General features: G+C 48.5%; 1 protein-coding gene across 6 annotated transcripts in view; it reads left to right on the forward strand.

The window, feature by feature from the left end:
* Nucleotides 1-4,306: 4,306 nt before the first annotated feature.
* Meaf6 (MYST/Esa1 associated factor 6) overlaps nucleotides 4,307-17,685 on the forward strand; it is a 25,356-nt gene continuing 11,977 nt past the window's right edge. For 5 of the 6 annotated variants that reach the window (XR_003844093.1, XR_002380625.2, XM_021200139.2 and 2 more), the window contains exons 1-4: nucleotides 4,313-4,424; nucleotides 5,289-5,404; nucleotides 8,802-8,889; nucleotides 9,028-9,073. Coding sequence is in view for 4 of the 6 variants with exons in the window: in XM_021200139.2 (XP_021055798.1) it covers nucleotides 4,335-4,424; nucleotides 5,289-5,404; nucleotides 8,802-8,889; nucleotides 9,028-9,073 (340 nt within the window). In the remaining 2 variants the exon portion in view is untranslated. Of the gene's footprint in view, nucleotides 4,425-5,288; nucleotides 5,405-8,801; nucleotides 8,890-9,027; nucleotides 9,074-17,685 lie in introns of all 6 variants that reach the window. The other variant, XM_021200141.2, reaches the window with a different exon arrangement.

Below are 17,685 nucleotides of genomic sequence, written 5' to 3' on the forward strand. Positions count from 1 at the left end.
ACATGGTGGCTCACAACCATCCGTAACAAGATCTGATGCCCTCTTCTGGAGTGTCTGAAGACAGCTACAGTGTACTTACATATAATAAATAAATAAACAAATAAATAAATAAATAAAGAAGTGCAAAGGCGGATACACTAGTACTGGCTCCAACTTCATTACTCAAAATCCACTGATAAAAGGGCCACATGCTTATTCCAGTCTTATTATTTTTCATAATTCTCCTGCCTAGTGGAGGGGACATATTAAAACCCTTTGCAATTTGCTTATTAGCCTTAATCTTGGCCTGCAGGGTGAAAAAACCAAAGGAAATGAATAATCAGGATAGCACCACGGTATCTTATGTTGCGTGGTGTCATTACCCACCGGCCAATCGGCTCTTTTTAATATGATAACCTTAGACTGAATCATAGTAGTAGTAATATTAATTGGCTGATTGTCATTATTGGTTGTCCCTGATCCTTCTAACTTGCCCTGGCTTACCTGTGATAACGCCCCAATAAGCATATTACCATCTACTTGGCTATATGCAAGGGGATCCACCCAATCTGCTACAGTTACATTCTTTAGTAAGATGTAAGGGGTAAGCATCTTTTTGTTACTATCATGCATCACAAAACATAATGTAGAATTTAATGGTAAGCTAGTAGTATTATATGGCTATGGTTCCTGATGCACTCTACGTACACATGGTGCATCCGTAAAGCATCAGTGGAGGTAAACAGTGGTAACATAGAGGAGCGTGCATGTACTGGCATAGGTTCTGGCCAAGATCTCACGATGGCCCATAATGGTATACTTAATCCTTTATCCAGGATCCATATCAGGTGAATCAGTAGTGTCCAATGGGACTTCATTTTCAGTCTTCACGATTCTTGTCAGTCTTGTTGGTACCCAGATAGGATTATCTTCACCCTTTCCCTGTAGTGCAGTTCTGAATCCTCCCTAGATCAGGGGGTCTTCGCTTGTGCCTGTAGATGTTCAGATCGCCTGACCAGCAAGGAAGACGCCACACAACAGGATCCTTCTGCACACGTTTATTGGGAGAGCTTGATTGCTGAGGCGAAAGACACTGAGCCCGAAAACTGGTGCTGCTTATATATGCTTAGGATAGGCGTGGAGCCTTCTGATTGGATATGCAATCAGAACCTCATTAACATGCTCCGGGAGAGCAGTGACTCAGCGGATACCTGAATGCACATGCGCACATTGCTTGTTTATCAAGAAAGCATGCAGGAAGTCGGCGCCATCTTGTAATGGCGAATTACCTGGCTTCCCACATGTGTGTGTGTGTGTGTGTGTGTGTGTGTGTGTGTGTTTTACCCTCATCTATATCTGTGTACCCCGTGTATTCCTGGTACCTGTGAGACCAGACCAGAATACGATGCCGGACACACTGGTTAGAGACACTTTGTGAACCACCATGTGGGTGGGTGGCAGTTTAATGCAGGTCCTCTGTAAAAAGCACAAGCGCTTTTAACTGATGAACCCTCTTTCCGTGTTCTTTTTAATTAAAAAGGTTAATTCTGTGTGTCTGGGTGTTTTGCCTGCATGTCTGTCTACATCTCATGTATACCTGTCACCCTGGGAGGCTAGAAGAGGGAGTCGGGTCTCTTGCTGTAGTGACACAAAATTGTGAGTTACTGTGTGGGTCCTGAGAACTGAACCACGGTCCCCTGGAAGAGCAGTCAGTTCTCTTTAACTTCTAACCCACCTCTCAAAGCCTCCATCTGTACTTTTCAGTTTTCTGCCCTGGTGCTGAGAATCAAACTGTAAAAAATCAAAACCTCGGCTCAGCAGTGAAGAGCTCTGACTGCCCTTCCAGAGGAACTGAGTTCAAATCCCAGCAGCCACATGGTGGCTTACAACCATCTGTAATGAGATCTGATGCCCTCTTCTGGTGTCTGAAGACAGTGACAGTGTACTCACATACATAACATCAATAAATAAATCTTTAAAAAAAAATTCAAAACCTCTAACTCAAGTTCCAGAGGATCCAACACCCTCTCTTGACGGCAAGCATGTGCACAGACATATATGTAGGCAAAACACCCACAACATGAATATTAATAAATATTTAAAATAATGAAAACTGCCAAGGAGGGCAGGTGCTGCGACAGATTAGCAGGTAAAGCACTCACTGTGAATGAAGCTGGATGAGTGTAATCCCCAGAACCCAGCTGATAGAAGGAACGAACTGACCCTTGCAAATTGGCCTGTCTTTCACACCTGTGCCCAGGCGTGCTAAGCACTGAACGTAAGTGTTAGAAAGTACATTTAGAATTAGCAAATTAAAACCCAGTAAAATGAGGAAGAGAAACATGTATAGAGTTGCTACATCTGAAAGTCAATCCACGTTATCCAGCATGTTATATATATATATATATATATATATATATATATATATATATATTTAAAAAGCTAAGGATGCTGAACCTCAAAATGCAACATCTTTACCACTACCACCAGCATAAGGCTTAGGGGCCATTTCAGACGATCAGAGCCAGAGGTCGGGGAGGAATGGGGTGAGCAGTGCCTTCTCCACATGGGCAGGGCTGCTGTATTCGGGAGCCCAGCTTCTGTAGCTGCCTTCAAAGGATTGGCCTAAGATCAAGTCAGTCAGCTTTCCAGCATGTAGGGTCGAGAGGCGCCCAAGCCTCCATCCCTAGCTAAGAAGCTATCAACAGTGGGTGACTTCTGTGGGGGAAGGAGTCAGCTTTGAGGTGTGGCCCTGGGAGGTTGATCACATTCCATTGGATGTCCTCACACTTATGAGTGTATGGGCACCTCAAATTGGAACTCTGTCATTAAAACGGGGGGGGGGGGNGGGGAAGGGAGGGGGGAAAGCTGGAGAGAGGATGGCTCAGAGCTCTCCCCCAGGACCCTGATTCAATCTCCAGCACCCCATGGCAGCTCACAACTGTCCCTCCAGTCCCAGGAGGATCTGATGTATTCTGGTCTTCTTGGAAATTGCATGCATATGGTACAGAGACATACATGCAGGCAAAACACTCATATACATAAAAATAAAATTTCCAAGGTCTGATTGTTATTTTTTTTTTGAGCCTAGGCTAGCCTAAAATTCTTTGTGTAGTTGAGGCCGGCCTTGATCCCCCACCCCCACCCCCAGAACTGTCCTCACTATGTAGTACTGGCTGTCCTGGCTGTCTTCGAGTCCCCTGAGTGCTGGGAATAAAGATATGTGCCACCGTGCCTGGCCCTGGGAGGTTCTTCTGTGGGCCAGGCTGGCAGGAACGGAAGAGATGCTAGACTCAAACTCGGGGATTTGGGCAAGTTTAGGCTTAGGCAGATATTTTACCAACTGAGTTTCATCTACAGCCCTTGACTTTCTTTTTTGGGGGGGAGGGGGGTAAAACTGGGTCATATATAGTCTTACTGGCCTAAATACTATGCAGTAACTTGACCTTCCTGCTTCTTTTACATCTGCCTCTCAGGTGCTAGAATTATAGGCATGTACTACTGGGGAGGAACATGAGAGAAGTGGAGAGGTTTGCGAGAGAGAAAATTAGGAAGGAGTTGAAGAAAATTGAGAATTTCTCATACCTGTTGAACAATACCCACCTAGGGCATAGAAACTTAAGGACATCCACACGTGGGGCAAAGAACGCCACCTAGACTCCGAGTGACGTTGCTGAGCAATGAGAATGCAGAGCTGGGCTCGGGGTGTAGCTGTAGAGTGCTTGCTTCGTCTGTCCTGAGTTCCATCTCCAGCACCTATTAACAGCGGACATGCTCAACACATGGAATCCCAGCAGTGGGAAGGCAGAGGCAGGATGATAAACTCACGGTCTGTGTTTCTGTTCAATACCAGCCTGGATACAGTTCTGGATCTGAAGATAAAAGCTAATTCTTTCATAATCCTTCCCCTCCGGCAAACCACGTACATCAGGAGATCTGCTTGCCTGTGCTAAACCCGGGAAGATGTTGGTTTTGGGATCTTCTCTGCAACCCAGATGGTGGGTGGAACCTTGCTCAGGTTTTCCACCTGCAGTTGGGTGGTGTGGCAAGGACATCGTCTGCGGGGAGACATGGAATATTTAACAGGCCTATGCTGCAGCTGGGTTCTCGATGTAGTGAATGTCTGTGGATGTCTGTTAAGCTCAGAGACCCGCAGTGGAGCAGCAAGGACTGTCCCACATGTACAAGCGCCACTCCGCGCCGGCTTTCGCGCGCTGAGCCGGCCAGCTTCCCCGGAAGCCGCGCGCGCAGGCGCGGTGGTGGTGGGGACGCGCCCCCTAGCGGCCGGCGGCGACAGTGCGCAGGGTCCGCCTACTGGTCGCGCGCCGCCGCCTCCGCCGCCGCTTGAGCCCAACATGGCGATGCACAACAAGACGGCGCCGCCGCAGATCCCAGACACCCGGCGGGAGCTGGCCGAGCTGGTTAAGCGGAAGCAGGAGCTGGCGGTGAGTGGCCGAGGCCTGGACGCCGTCCCCGCTTGGCCTCGCAGGCAGCTCCGGAGGCGAGGACGGCGGGCAGCCAGGGTCTGGGCGCTCTGGGCGGCCGGGCGCGGCGCGGTTCCCTGCGGCGGCGCGGTTCCCGGCCTGCGCTCAGTGGGGCGGGGCGGGGCGGTGAGGGCGCGGGAAGGGCGAGAGGCTGGAGGCGGGGACGACGCTCAGGTCGGGCTAGCGGGTGGGAAGGAGGCGGCTAGACCCCGGCCTGGAGGAGATGCACGATGGATTCCATGGGCGGCGCGTTTCAATGGCCGGGAAATGTGGTGTATTTGAGGATGCCAAGGAACGGGGCTGGCGGGAGACGCAGGACGCAGCCTAGGGAATTTGGATTGGTGACGCGCACCGGGAGCCGCCGGCACCCTGCTGACTGCCCTCCAGGCTCCCGCCTTTTACAGCGAGCATCCGGGAGGCAAAGCTCACCTGAAGCTGCCCTTCCAGGTTTCCATAGCAACCGGCATCCACTGCGGGCGGCCCTTCCAGAGCTAGCTGGGAGGAAGCAGTTGATGTAGAAGAGAGATGCTTTTGAAAAGCTGTTCACCCTTCTCGCTGCTGGTAGCAACACATTTAGTGAGTGAGAATGGAGACAGCTCGCGGTCTGTCTCATCCCTGCTCATGACAGCTAGGTTTTGCCTCTGAAGTAGATGCAAAATCTTGCATGTGTGTGCATTTTCTGAGGATAGGCTACACATTTCATTCTATTTATAAAGGGGGCCATCGCCCCTACACTTCCACAGAAATGGTTCATTTTACAAGTCTGTATCGGGATTTCAGTATGCTTAATGCTTGCTTTTCCCTGTCCCTGTTTTCATCACCTAGGAAACACTTGCAAACTTGGAGAGACAGATCTATGCTTTCGAAGGAAGCTACCTGGAAGACACTCAGATGTATGGCAATATTATCCGTGGCTGGGATCGGTATTTGACCAATCAAAAGTGAGTGTCAAAATCTAGTAGTATTGGCTGGCCGGGTGTGGTGGCGCATGCCTTTAATCCCAGCACTTGGGAGGCAGAGGCAGGTGGATTTCTGAGTTCAAGGCCAGCCTGGTCTACAGAGTGAGTTCCAGGACAGTCAGGGCTACACAGAGAAACCCTGTCTGGAAGAAAAAAAAAAATCTAATAGTATCTCTCCATTTTATCCTCTACTAATATTTATCTGCAGGATTTTTGTTTTGTTTTAAAACATGGTCGGTCTTACTCTGTAGCCCTGGTTGGCCTGGAACTCACTAAGTAGAGCAGGCTGGCCTCGAATTCACAGATCACGTAGCTCTTTTCTCCCTCTGACTTCTAACTGATAGATGTAAAGGTATGGACTGTCATGTCCAGTTTGGGACGTTTGCTTTTGGCATTTACTCTGCAAGGAGATGGTAGAGCCATAGTGTGGAATGAGCTCTAAGCTTGAATTTGTACTCTGTCTCATGGAGAAACCTTGGGAAAGCCAGTATTTGTGATGAAAGAAAATAGGGCCCATGGTGCAGGGGTGTGTAGGTGTAAATGAAGTACAGCATGTGACTTAACTGTCTTCCACATTTTAATCAGCCACGATATCCAGTTACGATCTTTGTTCTACCTCCAAGCTAATAGTACCACTCTTGACTCAGTAATGTGATTGTATAAAAATGCCTAAACTTGTGAGGATTTTTCAAATCTGTAGAAAAACTGAGGTGAGAATGCGCATGACCAGTTAAGTGTTTTTCCCATATATTCATGAGTTGCTAACTCACTGTGGATGCATGCTCTCTCCAATGTATGAAAACATCTATGTGTGCTTAAGAACCTTTTGTTTTGAAATAATTACAGATTGGGATAGAAAGCTGCACAAACAGTAGACATGACTTGTGTGTTCTTACACAGTTTTCTCTGATGGCTACATTTTACGTAGCTATAGAACATCATCAAAATCAGGAAGCCAAGATTGGCTTACTGTGTATGGGTGGGTGTATGGCATTTTATCGTATGTGTATAACTACAGGATGTGAAACCAGGCCCAGGAGACATTGCTCAGTGAGTAAAGGCGCTTGGTGTGCAAGCCTGATGACCGGAGCTCAGTTCCCAGAACCTGTGTTAAAAGGCACATATGGCAACAGGAGAGATGGCTCAGCAGTTAAGAGCACATACGGCTCTGGCAGAGGATAGGAGTTCGACTCCCAGCACCCCTGTCAGCTGCCTGTAACCCAGACCCAGGAGATGAGACCCTGTCTACTGAACTTTTGGGTCCCGCCCCCTAACCCCCCATTTAACACACACGTGTAAATGCACATCTGGAATTTTAGCATATGTGGTGGGATTTGGGGACAGGAGAATCGCACATTCGGAAGCTTGCAGGCAAGCCTGAACTATGCAGTGCTGTCCAGATAACCAGATTGCCTCTGTCTCAACCAGGTAGAAAGCAGTGGTGGAAAGCTGCCCTCTGAACAGAGTGTGGATAAAGATGCAGACCCATTCCGCCATCACAGGGTCTCTCCCTGCTCCTCTGTGGTTACATTTCTGTTTGCCCGTGCTTTCTCTCCCTGCCTACCATTGAAGAGTTAGACGCGTACACCAAGAATCTTTGCCTCTGAGTATATTAGCAGTGACTTCCTGAGAAGAGCAAGGCGTCTCTGCATGTAACTCAGCTGCTTAGAGCTTAGACATTAACACGGGTTCCTTCAGATCCCCTCACCTGGCCCCACAATGCTTTGCTACTCTTCTTTGATCCTGGCTCCAGTGGCTTTCGGCAGTTACGTTTCGTTAATATTTTGATGTTGTTGGGTATTCATTTGTTTGTTTGTAGACAGGGTTTCTCTGTGTAGACCAGGCTGGCTTCTGACTCACAGAGATCCACATGGTTCTGCCTCCCGAGTGCTGGGACTACAGGTGGACACCCTCATGGCCTGCGAGCTCCTGCTTTCAGGGCTCTGTTGTTTTTTGTCCATTGCTGCAGGGGCTACAGCTTAGGGCGCTGAGCACGCTGTGCAAGTGCTCTGCCGCTGAGCTGAACCCCCAGTCTGAGTCCCGGGTTGTGACCCTCTGGTTCTGTACCTCTGTCTTATTGGGCGACACGATGTTGGGTGGTCCTGTGACAGCTCTGCTGTAAAAGTTCATTTCTTCGTATTGGCGAGACAGTTTAGTGGGTACAGGTGCCTGTGGACAAGTCTGACTACCAGAGCTCTACTCTGCCTCCTCAGTGCTGGGGTTAAAGGCACGCACCACCTCACACAGCTATCCTCACTTTAACCAATTTACTTATTTATTTTATGTATATAGGTATTGTGCCTGCGTGTATGTCTGTGTACCACGTGTGGCCTAGTGCCCTTGGAGGCCAGAGGATAACATCTGATCCCTTGGGACTGGAGTAACAGACAGCCTCCATGTAGGTGCTGAGAATCAAACCTGGGTCCTCTGCAAGAGCAGCCAGTGCTCTTAACTGCTGAGCCATCTCTCCAGCCCCCATTTTATTTTATTTTTTTTTTCATAGTCATATTTTGATTGAAAAAAATTTCTTGCCTGTCAGAGTGGCACACATTTTAATGCTGGCACTTGGGAGAGAGAGGCTGGTATACTTCTATATGAGTTTAAGGTCTGGTCTGTGTATCTAATTCCAGGCCAGCCTCAAGACTACATAGTGAGACCCTGTCTCAAAACACCACCACCAACAACAACAACAAGAACAACAAAAAATCATTTATCATACGTGTATGTATGATGTGTGTTGGGGTATATGTGTGCCACTGTGTGGCTCTGTGGACAGCTTTGGATTGTCCTTTCCTTCACCTTTACCTGGGCTGAGGGTTGAATTGGGGTTGCCCAGCTTTGTAGCAAGCACTCATTACCCTCTTGTCAGCCCCGGCACTTGTCCCTTTTGACAATAAGCATTATTGTAAATGCACACTAACACAGAGTGGGGAGCAGGACTGGGTCGGGCAGGTCAGGCCACCGTGTACGTGACAGTGCTGGTTGGTGTCCTCATGCCAGGCAGGACATGGCTGTATTCCTGGGGCTCCCACACACAATTGAAGAAATACACTTGAAAGTGTTTATAAAGCAGCTAAAAAATCATTTCATCTCCCAGAGTGGGAGGCGCCGCCGTTTGTAGGCATTTGACATAAAGTTCTGTGCATCAGAGGCATTCCTGAGTTTGAATGTGGTTAAAAGAAGAATGGCCAGATGGCTCAGCAGGTAAAGGTGCTTTCTACGAAACTGGACCACCCGAGTTCATTCAGCAGGAGAGAGCTCACTCGACAAGTGTCCTGTAGCACCACACATTCGTCCTCCCTCCACATCAGACACAGTGATAATCTATAGGATACAAAAATCTATAACAACAACAACAGCAAAATTCTTCTGTTTTTAGGAACTCCAATAGCAAAAACGACCGGAGGAACCGGAAGTTCAAGGAGGCCGAGCGACTCTTCAGCAAATCCTCAGTCACATCGGCTGCTGTAAGTGGCGGTGGTGGAGGGTGTGTCTGTCTGTGGCCCTTTATTGAGGAGTGTGGACTTTCCCTTCCTCTCTGTGTGGGTTGGCGTCTTGGGGTCTATGGTCTCTTGTCTGGTAACCAGTGACGACTTCTCTTTTAGGCAGTAAGTGCCTTGGCAGGGGTTCAGGACCAGCTCATCGAAAAGAGTGAGTCTGCCCTTACCTTGTTTGTCGGTTTGTCCCAAAGCAGCCAGGGGCCCTGAGTGAACTCTGGTTTACCCAGCCAGGTCCCTGAGGACTGCGACCTTTATGGTTTCTCTTGCATCTAGACGTTGGGGGACCTTTGGGCATCCTCAGGCCTGTTGTTGTTGTTGTTGTTGGGGAGGTGGGGGTCTTGCTGTCTGTCTGTCTGTCTGTCTGTCTGTCTGTCTGTCTGTCTGTCTAGGTAGCACATGCTTGCCTCGGCCTCACCCTTGCTGGGATTGAAGGTGAGGGCCATGTACTGCCTTCCTGCCACTCCCTTCCAGGGAAGTGTGGCTGCAGAGAATGAAAGACCCCAAGCCCTGAAACTGCTACAGCCAGCCAGGGGTTCCTAGGAATTTTGTTTGTTTGAGGTAGTCCCTTCTAGTCCTTGCCGACCTGGAGCCCACTGATAGCCGAGGCTGGCCTCGACCTCCCGATCCCCTTACCACTGCTGACTGAGCGCTAGGATCATAGACACATGTCATCATCTGCTAGGAGAACTTTTCCAATAATCATTCATTTCAATCAGAAAGATGGCTCAGCGGTTAAGAGTGCTTCCTGATCTCCCAGAGGACCAGGGTTAACACATCCTAGCACCCATGTGATGGTTCACAACAGCCTATAACTCCAGTCTCAGGGAATCGGTTGCCCTGTTCTGGCTTCTGAGGAAACCTCCGTGGCAGGCACATAAACATAAATAATGAAAAAAATAATAATTTAAAAGAAAAAAATCCATAGGGCTAGATGTGGCACCTTAATTAAAACCCAGCCTTAGGAAGTAGAGGCAGGCTGGTCTCTTCAGTTTAAGGCCAGCCAGGGGCTACATTGTGAGACCCTGGCTTAGTTACTTTTCTATTGCTGTGTCAAGACATTGAATCTAAGTAACTTCTAGAAGAAAGAGTTTATTAGGGTTTACAGTTTCATGGTGCTAGAGCGGTAGCTGAGAGCTCACATCTTTTTTTTTTTTTTTTAAAGATTTATTTATTTTATTTATATAAGTACACTGTACTTGTCTTCAGACATACAAGAAGAGGGCATCAGATCCCATTACAGATGGTTGTGAGCCACCATGTGGGTGCTGGGAATTGAACTCGGGACCTCTGGAAGAACAGTCTTAACCACTGAGCCATCTCTCCAACCTTGAGAACTCACATCTTAAGACAGAATCACAAGTGGCAGGGGGTGGGGAGGGAGAGAAAAAGAGAGTCAGAGAGACAGAAAGGTACTGGCACTGGAGGTTAGAGGTCGAGAGAGGTCACAAACCTGACCCTAGTGACACACCTCCTCCAACAAGGCCACGCCTCCTAATCCTTCCCAAGAAGTTCCACCAACTGAGGACCAAATGTTCACGGTTGAACCTATGGAGGCGACTCTCATCCAAACCACCACAGACCCCGTCTCAAAGCAAAGTAGCAGCAATTCATTTAGTAGGAGATTTAAGATGCTCCTGATAAATCCCTGGTGTTCAACGTGAAGTCTGACGGAGTGTCTCTGTACTCTTAAACATAGAAGGGAGAGTAGATGCTATTTACTCACGCAGATCATTTCTGTGTGGAAGCCGTGTCTATTAAGATAATAAAAAGCCGGTGTGTGTTTGCCGCTGCACATTTGCAGTGTTCTCTCCTGTGCTGAGGTCAGGGCCGGGCTTTGGGCAGGGGTTTGAGGAAAAGGGGGTTTTGGTGGCTTGGACCTGAGTCACTTGGTGACGTCATCAGTATCTGTCGATTTCTGTCCCAGCTCTTAGTCCTGCCTATGCCAGAGTCACTCTCATGGAGTCAGATCCCAACTGTTGTTCAGATGGGATTGTCCTGTGTCCTTGAGAGGTTTTCTGTTCAGCTCCATGCTGTTCAGCTCCGTGCTGTGGTACCAGTTCTTTCCTTTTCTGGAACCCTTCATGATATCTCTTGCCACCTCTATGATTGATTACCTCATCAGACGCTATAAATCGTTTAAAATTTTTTTATTTTTTTTTTAATTTGAGATAGGTTCTTACTTTGTAGTCCAGGCTAGCCTTGAACTTAGACGGTAAAGGTTTTCTAAAGTTTATATTGTCTGGCCACTCTTTGGCATCTCCACTGAGCACAGAGCCACCTGCCTATACTACATGGTTGGTACTGCCTGGGTTTTGATATGTACCAGGTTATTTTGACTGAATAGTCATATTCTTTGAAACATGTCTCTGCTGTTTTATATTTATTTTTATTTTGTGTGTGTGTGTGTGTTTTGGGTGTATGTATATGTATCAAATGTCCAATACCTGCAAAGTCCAGAAGAGTGCATCGGACCTCCTGGAACTGCAGTTACTAAGGATGCTGGGAACCAAACCCTGGCCCTCTGGAGGCGTGGCCAGTGAGTGCCCTTCACCACTGAGCCACCTTTGTCCCTTTGTCCCTCTGTTTTTCAAGAAGTTGTTGCGGATGCTTTTCATCACTGCTGACTGTTAACCTCCTTCAGGACTGTTTTTCCCTCCACACCAAGTTGGTTTTTATTTGAGTCACCATCTCACTGGGTAGCATTGGTTGGCTCAGAGCTCAGAGACCCCACCCGCCTCCGCCTCCGCCTCCGCCATGCTGCCGATGCTGGGAGGGCAGGCGTGAGCCAGCACACCTGGCTGTGGCTTTGCGTTTACATAGCTGCTATGGTACAGGGTCCTGAACCTAGATTTGTGCATGTACTAGCCCAGTGTTCTACCTCTGAGCCACTCACAGGAACGTGGGTGAGAGATTATTCATGGGAGCTTCTCCACTGAAGAAGATGTCCCTTAGTGCCTTATAGGTCAGGGAGGCCTGGGGACTTGTGAGTAGGTCAGATCCACAAGGAAGTGGTGACAGACCCAGCATTGCTCCCGTAATCATAGTTGCTGTGACTCTTTGAGTTCAAGGCCATGTCATGCCTAGAAGGCAGGGTTTTCTGCCCCTCTGTCCCTTCCTCCTGTAAGAACATTCTTCCTGCCCCGGCTCTCCATCCTCGAACCTTTGGAGGGGGTGACGCAGATGTCCCAGTCAGGCCTGAGCACTCAGTGGTCACTGCTGCCCAGCAGTGTGAACAGTTGTGAGTCACCATTGGCCAAAGCTTTCAGTCAGTGGTCGTAAATACAAATCTAGGAGGCAGTTTCCCAGGTTCCTTAGCAAATTCACAGCAGTGGCTTCACTACGAGGGCCTGTGACCTCCCCCAGCACAGGCTCTCGGCCAGGGTCACAGGAGTGCCTATGGAGTGGGCTCCACATCCAGCCAGTGAATGGTCATGCCAGTTGTGTGCTGGTGGACTCTCTGTGCCTAGCGTGTGGTGGTGTGCAGAGCTGAGTGAGACTGCAGATGAGACTGCGGAGCTGCAGCAGAGTGCCTTACAGTAGGAGAAAGCTACCGTAAGGCAAAGCAAGGCGCTCCCAACTCCCTTGTTATGACCAAAACCCATGGCTTTCATGGGACTGTTATTTATTTTTGTTTTTCAAACAGGGTTTCTCTGTGTAGCCCTGGATGTCCTGGAACTCACTCTGTAGACCAGGCTGGCCTCGAACTCAGAAATCCGCCTGCCTCTGCCTCTGCCTCCCAAGTGCTGGGATTAAAGGCGTGCGCCACCACACCCGGCTGACTAGGCCTTTCTATGTGGCTCTGGATAGCTAGAACTCTGTAAGAAGACCAGGTTACCCTCAGACTCATAGGGGTTTCCCTTCCTTTGCCTCCCAAGTGCTGGGTTCGAAAGTGTGTGCCACCATGCCTGGCTGATCCTGAATTTTTTTTTTTCCCCACTAACTAGAATTTAGTAAAGGCTCTGTATCGGATTCTGTGTATCTGGGTTCCCTTTGATTGTTTTTCTCTTTTTGTTTTTTGTTTGTTTTAAGACAAGGTTTCTTTTGTGACTCTGACTGTTCTGGAATTCATCTGTAGTCTAGGCTGGCCTTGAACTCACAAAGATCTGCCTGCCTCTGCTTCCTGAGCACAGGGATCCAAAGGTGTGTGCCATCACCGCCCAGCTCCTCTTTCAGTTTTTAACATCAGTTTCTCTATTGATTGTCATATATAGCCACACTCGTGTGACATGGTACACGTAGGGCAGTTTGTGGGAGTTGGTGGTCTCCTTTCACCATGGGATCCAGGGATCAAATTCAGGTCATCAGGCTTCGCTTCATCAGGAGGATGTCCCTCTGGTTGGACATCTACAAAGCAGATGATTGTGTCCCACGAGGAGCAGTGCGCTGGGGCCTCACTCCTCCTCTGTGGATGATGCTTGTGGGACCCAGGAGGAGGAGGCAGAGGTTTGCTGAGTATCTTCTTGAATTTTGAGGATTTCTGAGTTTTCTACTTTGAGCATTTTATTTTCAAACCACTTGCAAAAATTTCCTCTCCACACGTGTTATTTCTGCTTCCTTTGACTTCACGTTTGCCCAGAGAGAAAGATGGTGGATTTGTGAGGCCCCTAGAGAGGAATTTCATGGAAGTTGTGAAGTGTCAGACATTTTAGTGAGATGAATCGAGTGAAAGAGAAAGCGGACAGGCAGATTTTCTCCTCACAGTCTTGGCAGGGCAAGCAGGGGCTGCTGCGTGTTCTGAGGCGTCCAGCAGAGTGACTGTGCTCCCGTGCTCCCGTGCTCCGCGTGGTATGTTCTCCCTCCCTCTGGGAGACCTGCCTTCCACCAGACACTCACTGCCTTTAGTCACCCTTCCTTTTCTTTACTGTGTAGACTTCCTGGACTTCGTTCTAAAGATATGATGCTTACTTTTCTGTCCGTGAGAAGCAAGCTCTCATCGTCCTCAGTGCAGCGCTGGGGGGGACGAGTTGACTCGAAGTTGGGCAGACCTTGTGCGTCCATGAGCCAAGAAAGAAAATTCTCGTTTTGTATTTTAAATGGCCTCTAGTCCTCACAGTCCCTCGTCTGCCAGATGTGTCACCAACAGACTAGTAATTCTGCAGCACGAGGTGGCTCGGGCTGGGACTGGTTCTGTGGCAGAGCCTTTGCCTAGCATGTGTGAGACCTTGAATTTGATCCTTGGCACTGCGTGCCAACAGCCAAAACGAAGTTCTTAGGAGAGCCCGCCTCCCTTTTAACTTTTTCTTTCTTTTGAGCATTTTGAGACAGAGTCTCAGCCCAGGCTGGCCTCAAGTTCACTATGCAGCCAAGAAAGGCCTTGAACTTGCTTCTTATCTTCCTGGTTCATGTGGTGCTGGGGATTGAGCCCAGGGCTTTGAGCACAGTGGGCCAGCACTTTTTTTTTTTTTTTTTTAATTTAATTTAATTTTATTTTATTTTATTTTATTTATTATTATTATTTTCTTTATTTACATTTCAAATGCTATCCCGAAAGATTCCCATATACCTCCCCCCAAGGGCCAGCACTTTATTAACCGAGCTACATCCCCAGCCAGTTCTCATGCTTCTTGATGAGCCTATTAGTCCTTCAGGAGAAGAGTTGTTGCCTTGGGTATCACTTTATCAGAGAGGAGACCTGGGTGAATTCTCTCTTCATGGGCTTTGAGTAGTCGGCCATTGAGTGAGCCTGCTGTCTGTCTGTCTGTCTGTCTGTCTGGCACTTCAGTAGCAGAGACTGCAGATGGATAGGAGGTGCCTTCGCTTCCTAGTGTCTTTTCAGAATTGGAGTTTAGGCAGGTTGCCCTTCTCTCTCTGTTCCCGTCCCTCCAGCGCCTCCTGACTCAGTCTTCGCCTCTCCTCTCTCTCTCTGCCTCGGTCCAAGGCTGTGGTCTCTGCTCTGCTCTCCTCTCCTCTCCTGGCAGTGTTCCCAGCTTTGACTTTAGAAAAGATCTTTACCATCAATATTTAATACATGCTGTCTATTAGCAGCAGGACCTATTAATACAATTGAAACCACACTGTAGCCAAAGCAGGCCTTGAACTTGTAATCCTCCTGCCTCTGAGTACCTGGGATTTCAGGCCTAACTAGGCCCTTGTGTTATATTCTGATCCAGTTTAAGGAAAGAGCTTTGACTCATCCGTTTGTGAGGTCACACTGTATGTATTAAGTGTGGGCCTGGACTGCGCTCTGCTGGTTGGAGTCAATCCCCCCCACGTCTGCATCATGGATATTGTTCTGTGGTAAGTAGCCACAGTGTTGGATCCAGGAATCCAGGTGTGGTTTGTCCCCTCCACTGCTCCAATTTCAGTTCCCTTGTGAATGACATTTTGACTAAGGGTTCCTCTTCTCCCATGTCCTTACCAGCATTTGTTGTCTATTACTTTTTAGAGACAGGGTCTCACTGTGTAGCCCTGGCTGTCCTGGACTCAGAGACATCACCTGCTTTTGCCCCTGGTATCAAAGGCTCATTCCACAGGATAACTGTCTTGTTTGCTTGGGATTGACCATTTATGTTGAGGTGGAATCTCTTTGCATTTCTTTGATAGCAAGGAAACTGTTGCAAGTATGTTTCGGCAGGCCATTTGTATTTTGTTTTTCTCTTTTCTTTTCTTTTCTTTTCTTTTCTTTTCTTTTCTTTTCTTTCTCTTCTTTTCTCTCTCTTCTTTTCTCTCTCTCTCTCTCTCTCTCTCTCTCCTTGTTTTTGATCACATGACTTGGGTTTTTGGTGTATAATTTTTGCAATTTGAAAAACGTGGTTGTGTGTGGTTGTGGGTGTGTGTGTTTGTGTGTAGTTGTGTGCACGTGTGGAAACTGGAAGAGGGCAGTAGGGGTGCCCCTAGCATTCGTTGCCTGTTCCTTTGAGGCAGAGTCTTTCCCTGAACCCCAGGCTTGTCTTTTCCCTGCTTGGCCAGGAGCCGTAAACCCCACTGACCTGTCTGCACCTGCAGAGCTGGGGGTGTGGGGTGTGCAGGAGCTCTGAGCTCTCCTCATGCTTGCACAGCAAGTGCCCTGACATGGAGTCATTTCTTTCAGCCCCCAGTTGAAAAGCAAAACATCCAGGATATTAACTCATGTGTCTTGGGTAGATGGCAAAGATTTGTGCCCCTCATTGTGTAGCCTGTCCTCTACTCTGGGCCACTGTGTAGCCTGTCCTCCACGCTGGGCCACTGTGTAGCCTGTCCTCCACGCTGGGCCACTGTGTAGCCTGTCCTCCACTCTGGGCCACTGTGTAGCCTGTCCTCCACTCTGGACCACTGTGTAGCCTGTCCTCCACCTGGNCCTGGACCACTGTGTAGCCTGTCCTCCACTCTGGACCACTGTGTAGCCTGTCCTCCGCTCTGGGCCACTGTGTAGCCTGTCCTCCACCTGGGCCACTGTGTAGCCTGTCCTCCACCTGGGCCATTGTGTAGCCTGTCCTCCACTCTGGACCACTGTGTAGCCTGTCCTCCACTCTGGACCACTGTGTAGCCTGTCCTCTGCTGTCTGTCCTCCACTCTGGACCACTGTGTAACCTGTCCTCCACGCTGGGCCACTGTGTAGCCTGTCCTCCACTCTGGACCACTGTGTAGCCTGTCCTCCACTCTGGACCACTGTGTAGCCTGTCCTCCGCTCTGGACCACTGTGTAGCCTGTCCTCCGCTCTGGACCACTGTGTAGCCTGTCCTCCTCTCTGGGCCACTGTGTAGCCTGTTCTCCACTCTCTGTCCTCCGCTCTGGGCCACTGTGTAACCTGTCCTCCACTCTCTGTCCTCCACTCTGGGCTTTGCTGTGCAGAAGCTTCTTGGTTTCCTACAATCCCATTTGTCAATTTGGGATTATTTCCTGTGCTGTTGGAGTCCTGTATAGGGAACAGGAAGTACTTGTCTTTGCCTGTGTGTGTGTGTGTGCACGCGCACACACGTGTTTGTGTGTGTGTGTGTGTGTGTGTGTGTGTGTGTGTGTGTGTGTGTGTATAATATATATGAATTATGTGTATAATGTGGGGTGGGGGCGAGGTACAGGTGGGGTGTGTCTGGTCTGTGTGAGTATGTTGCCCCCTGGAGGCCAGAGAAGGTATTGGCTTCTGCAGCTGGAGTTACAGGAGGTAGCAGAGCCCCTGACATGGATGCTGGGAACTGAACAGTTGGTAACGGTCGCGTGTTGTCACTGTACTGTGAATTCTTCATGTCCATTTACTTCTTTCTTCGGCGTTTTTAGGGTTTCCCTTTTATTTTACTTTATTTTATTCTGGGACGAGGGTTTCACTGTGTTCAGGCTGGCCTGGCCCCGTACATAGATCAGGTTAGCATTGAACTCACATCTGGCTGCCCTGCTTTCTTTTTTTTTTTTTATTTTAAGATTTATTTATTATTATATATAAGTACACTGTAACAGTCTTCAGATGCACTAGAAGAGGGCATCAGATCTCATTGCAGATGGTTGTGAGCCACCATGTGGTTGCTGGGATTTGAACTCAGATGTGGTTGCTGGAATTTGAACTCGGGACCTTCGGAAGAGCACTTAACCACTGAGCCATCTCTCCAGCCCGCTGCCCTGCTTTCTGACTGCTGGGACTAAAGGTGTGCCACCACTACCTGCCAAATATCTTAAGGTTGAATTGCAGACGTCTTCCAGATCCTGGATAGGGTTTGTTTTTGTTTTTATTTGTTTGTTTTTATTTTTATTTTTATTTTTTATTTTTTTGGTTTTTCGAGACAGGGTTTCTCTGTATAGCCCTGGCTGTCCTGGAACTCACTTTGTAGACCAGGCTGGCCTCGAACTCAGAAA

This window comes from Mus pahari, chromosome 6 (assembly GCF_900095145.1).
Source record: "Mus pahari chromosome 6, PAHARI_EIJ_v1.1, whole genome shotgun sequence".
NCBI lineage: Eukaryota > Metazoa > Chordata > Mammalia > Rodentia > Muridae > Mus > Mus pahari.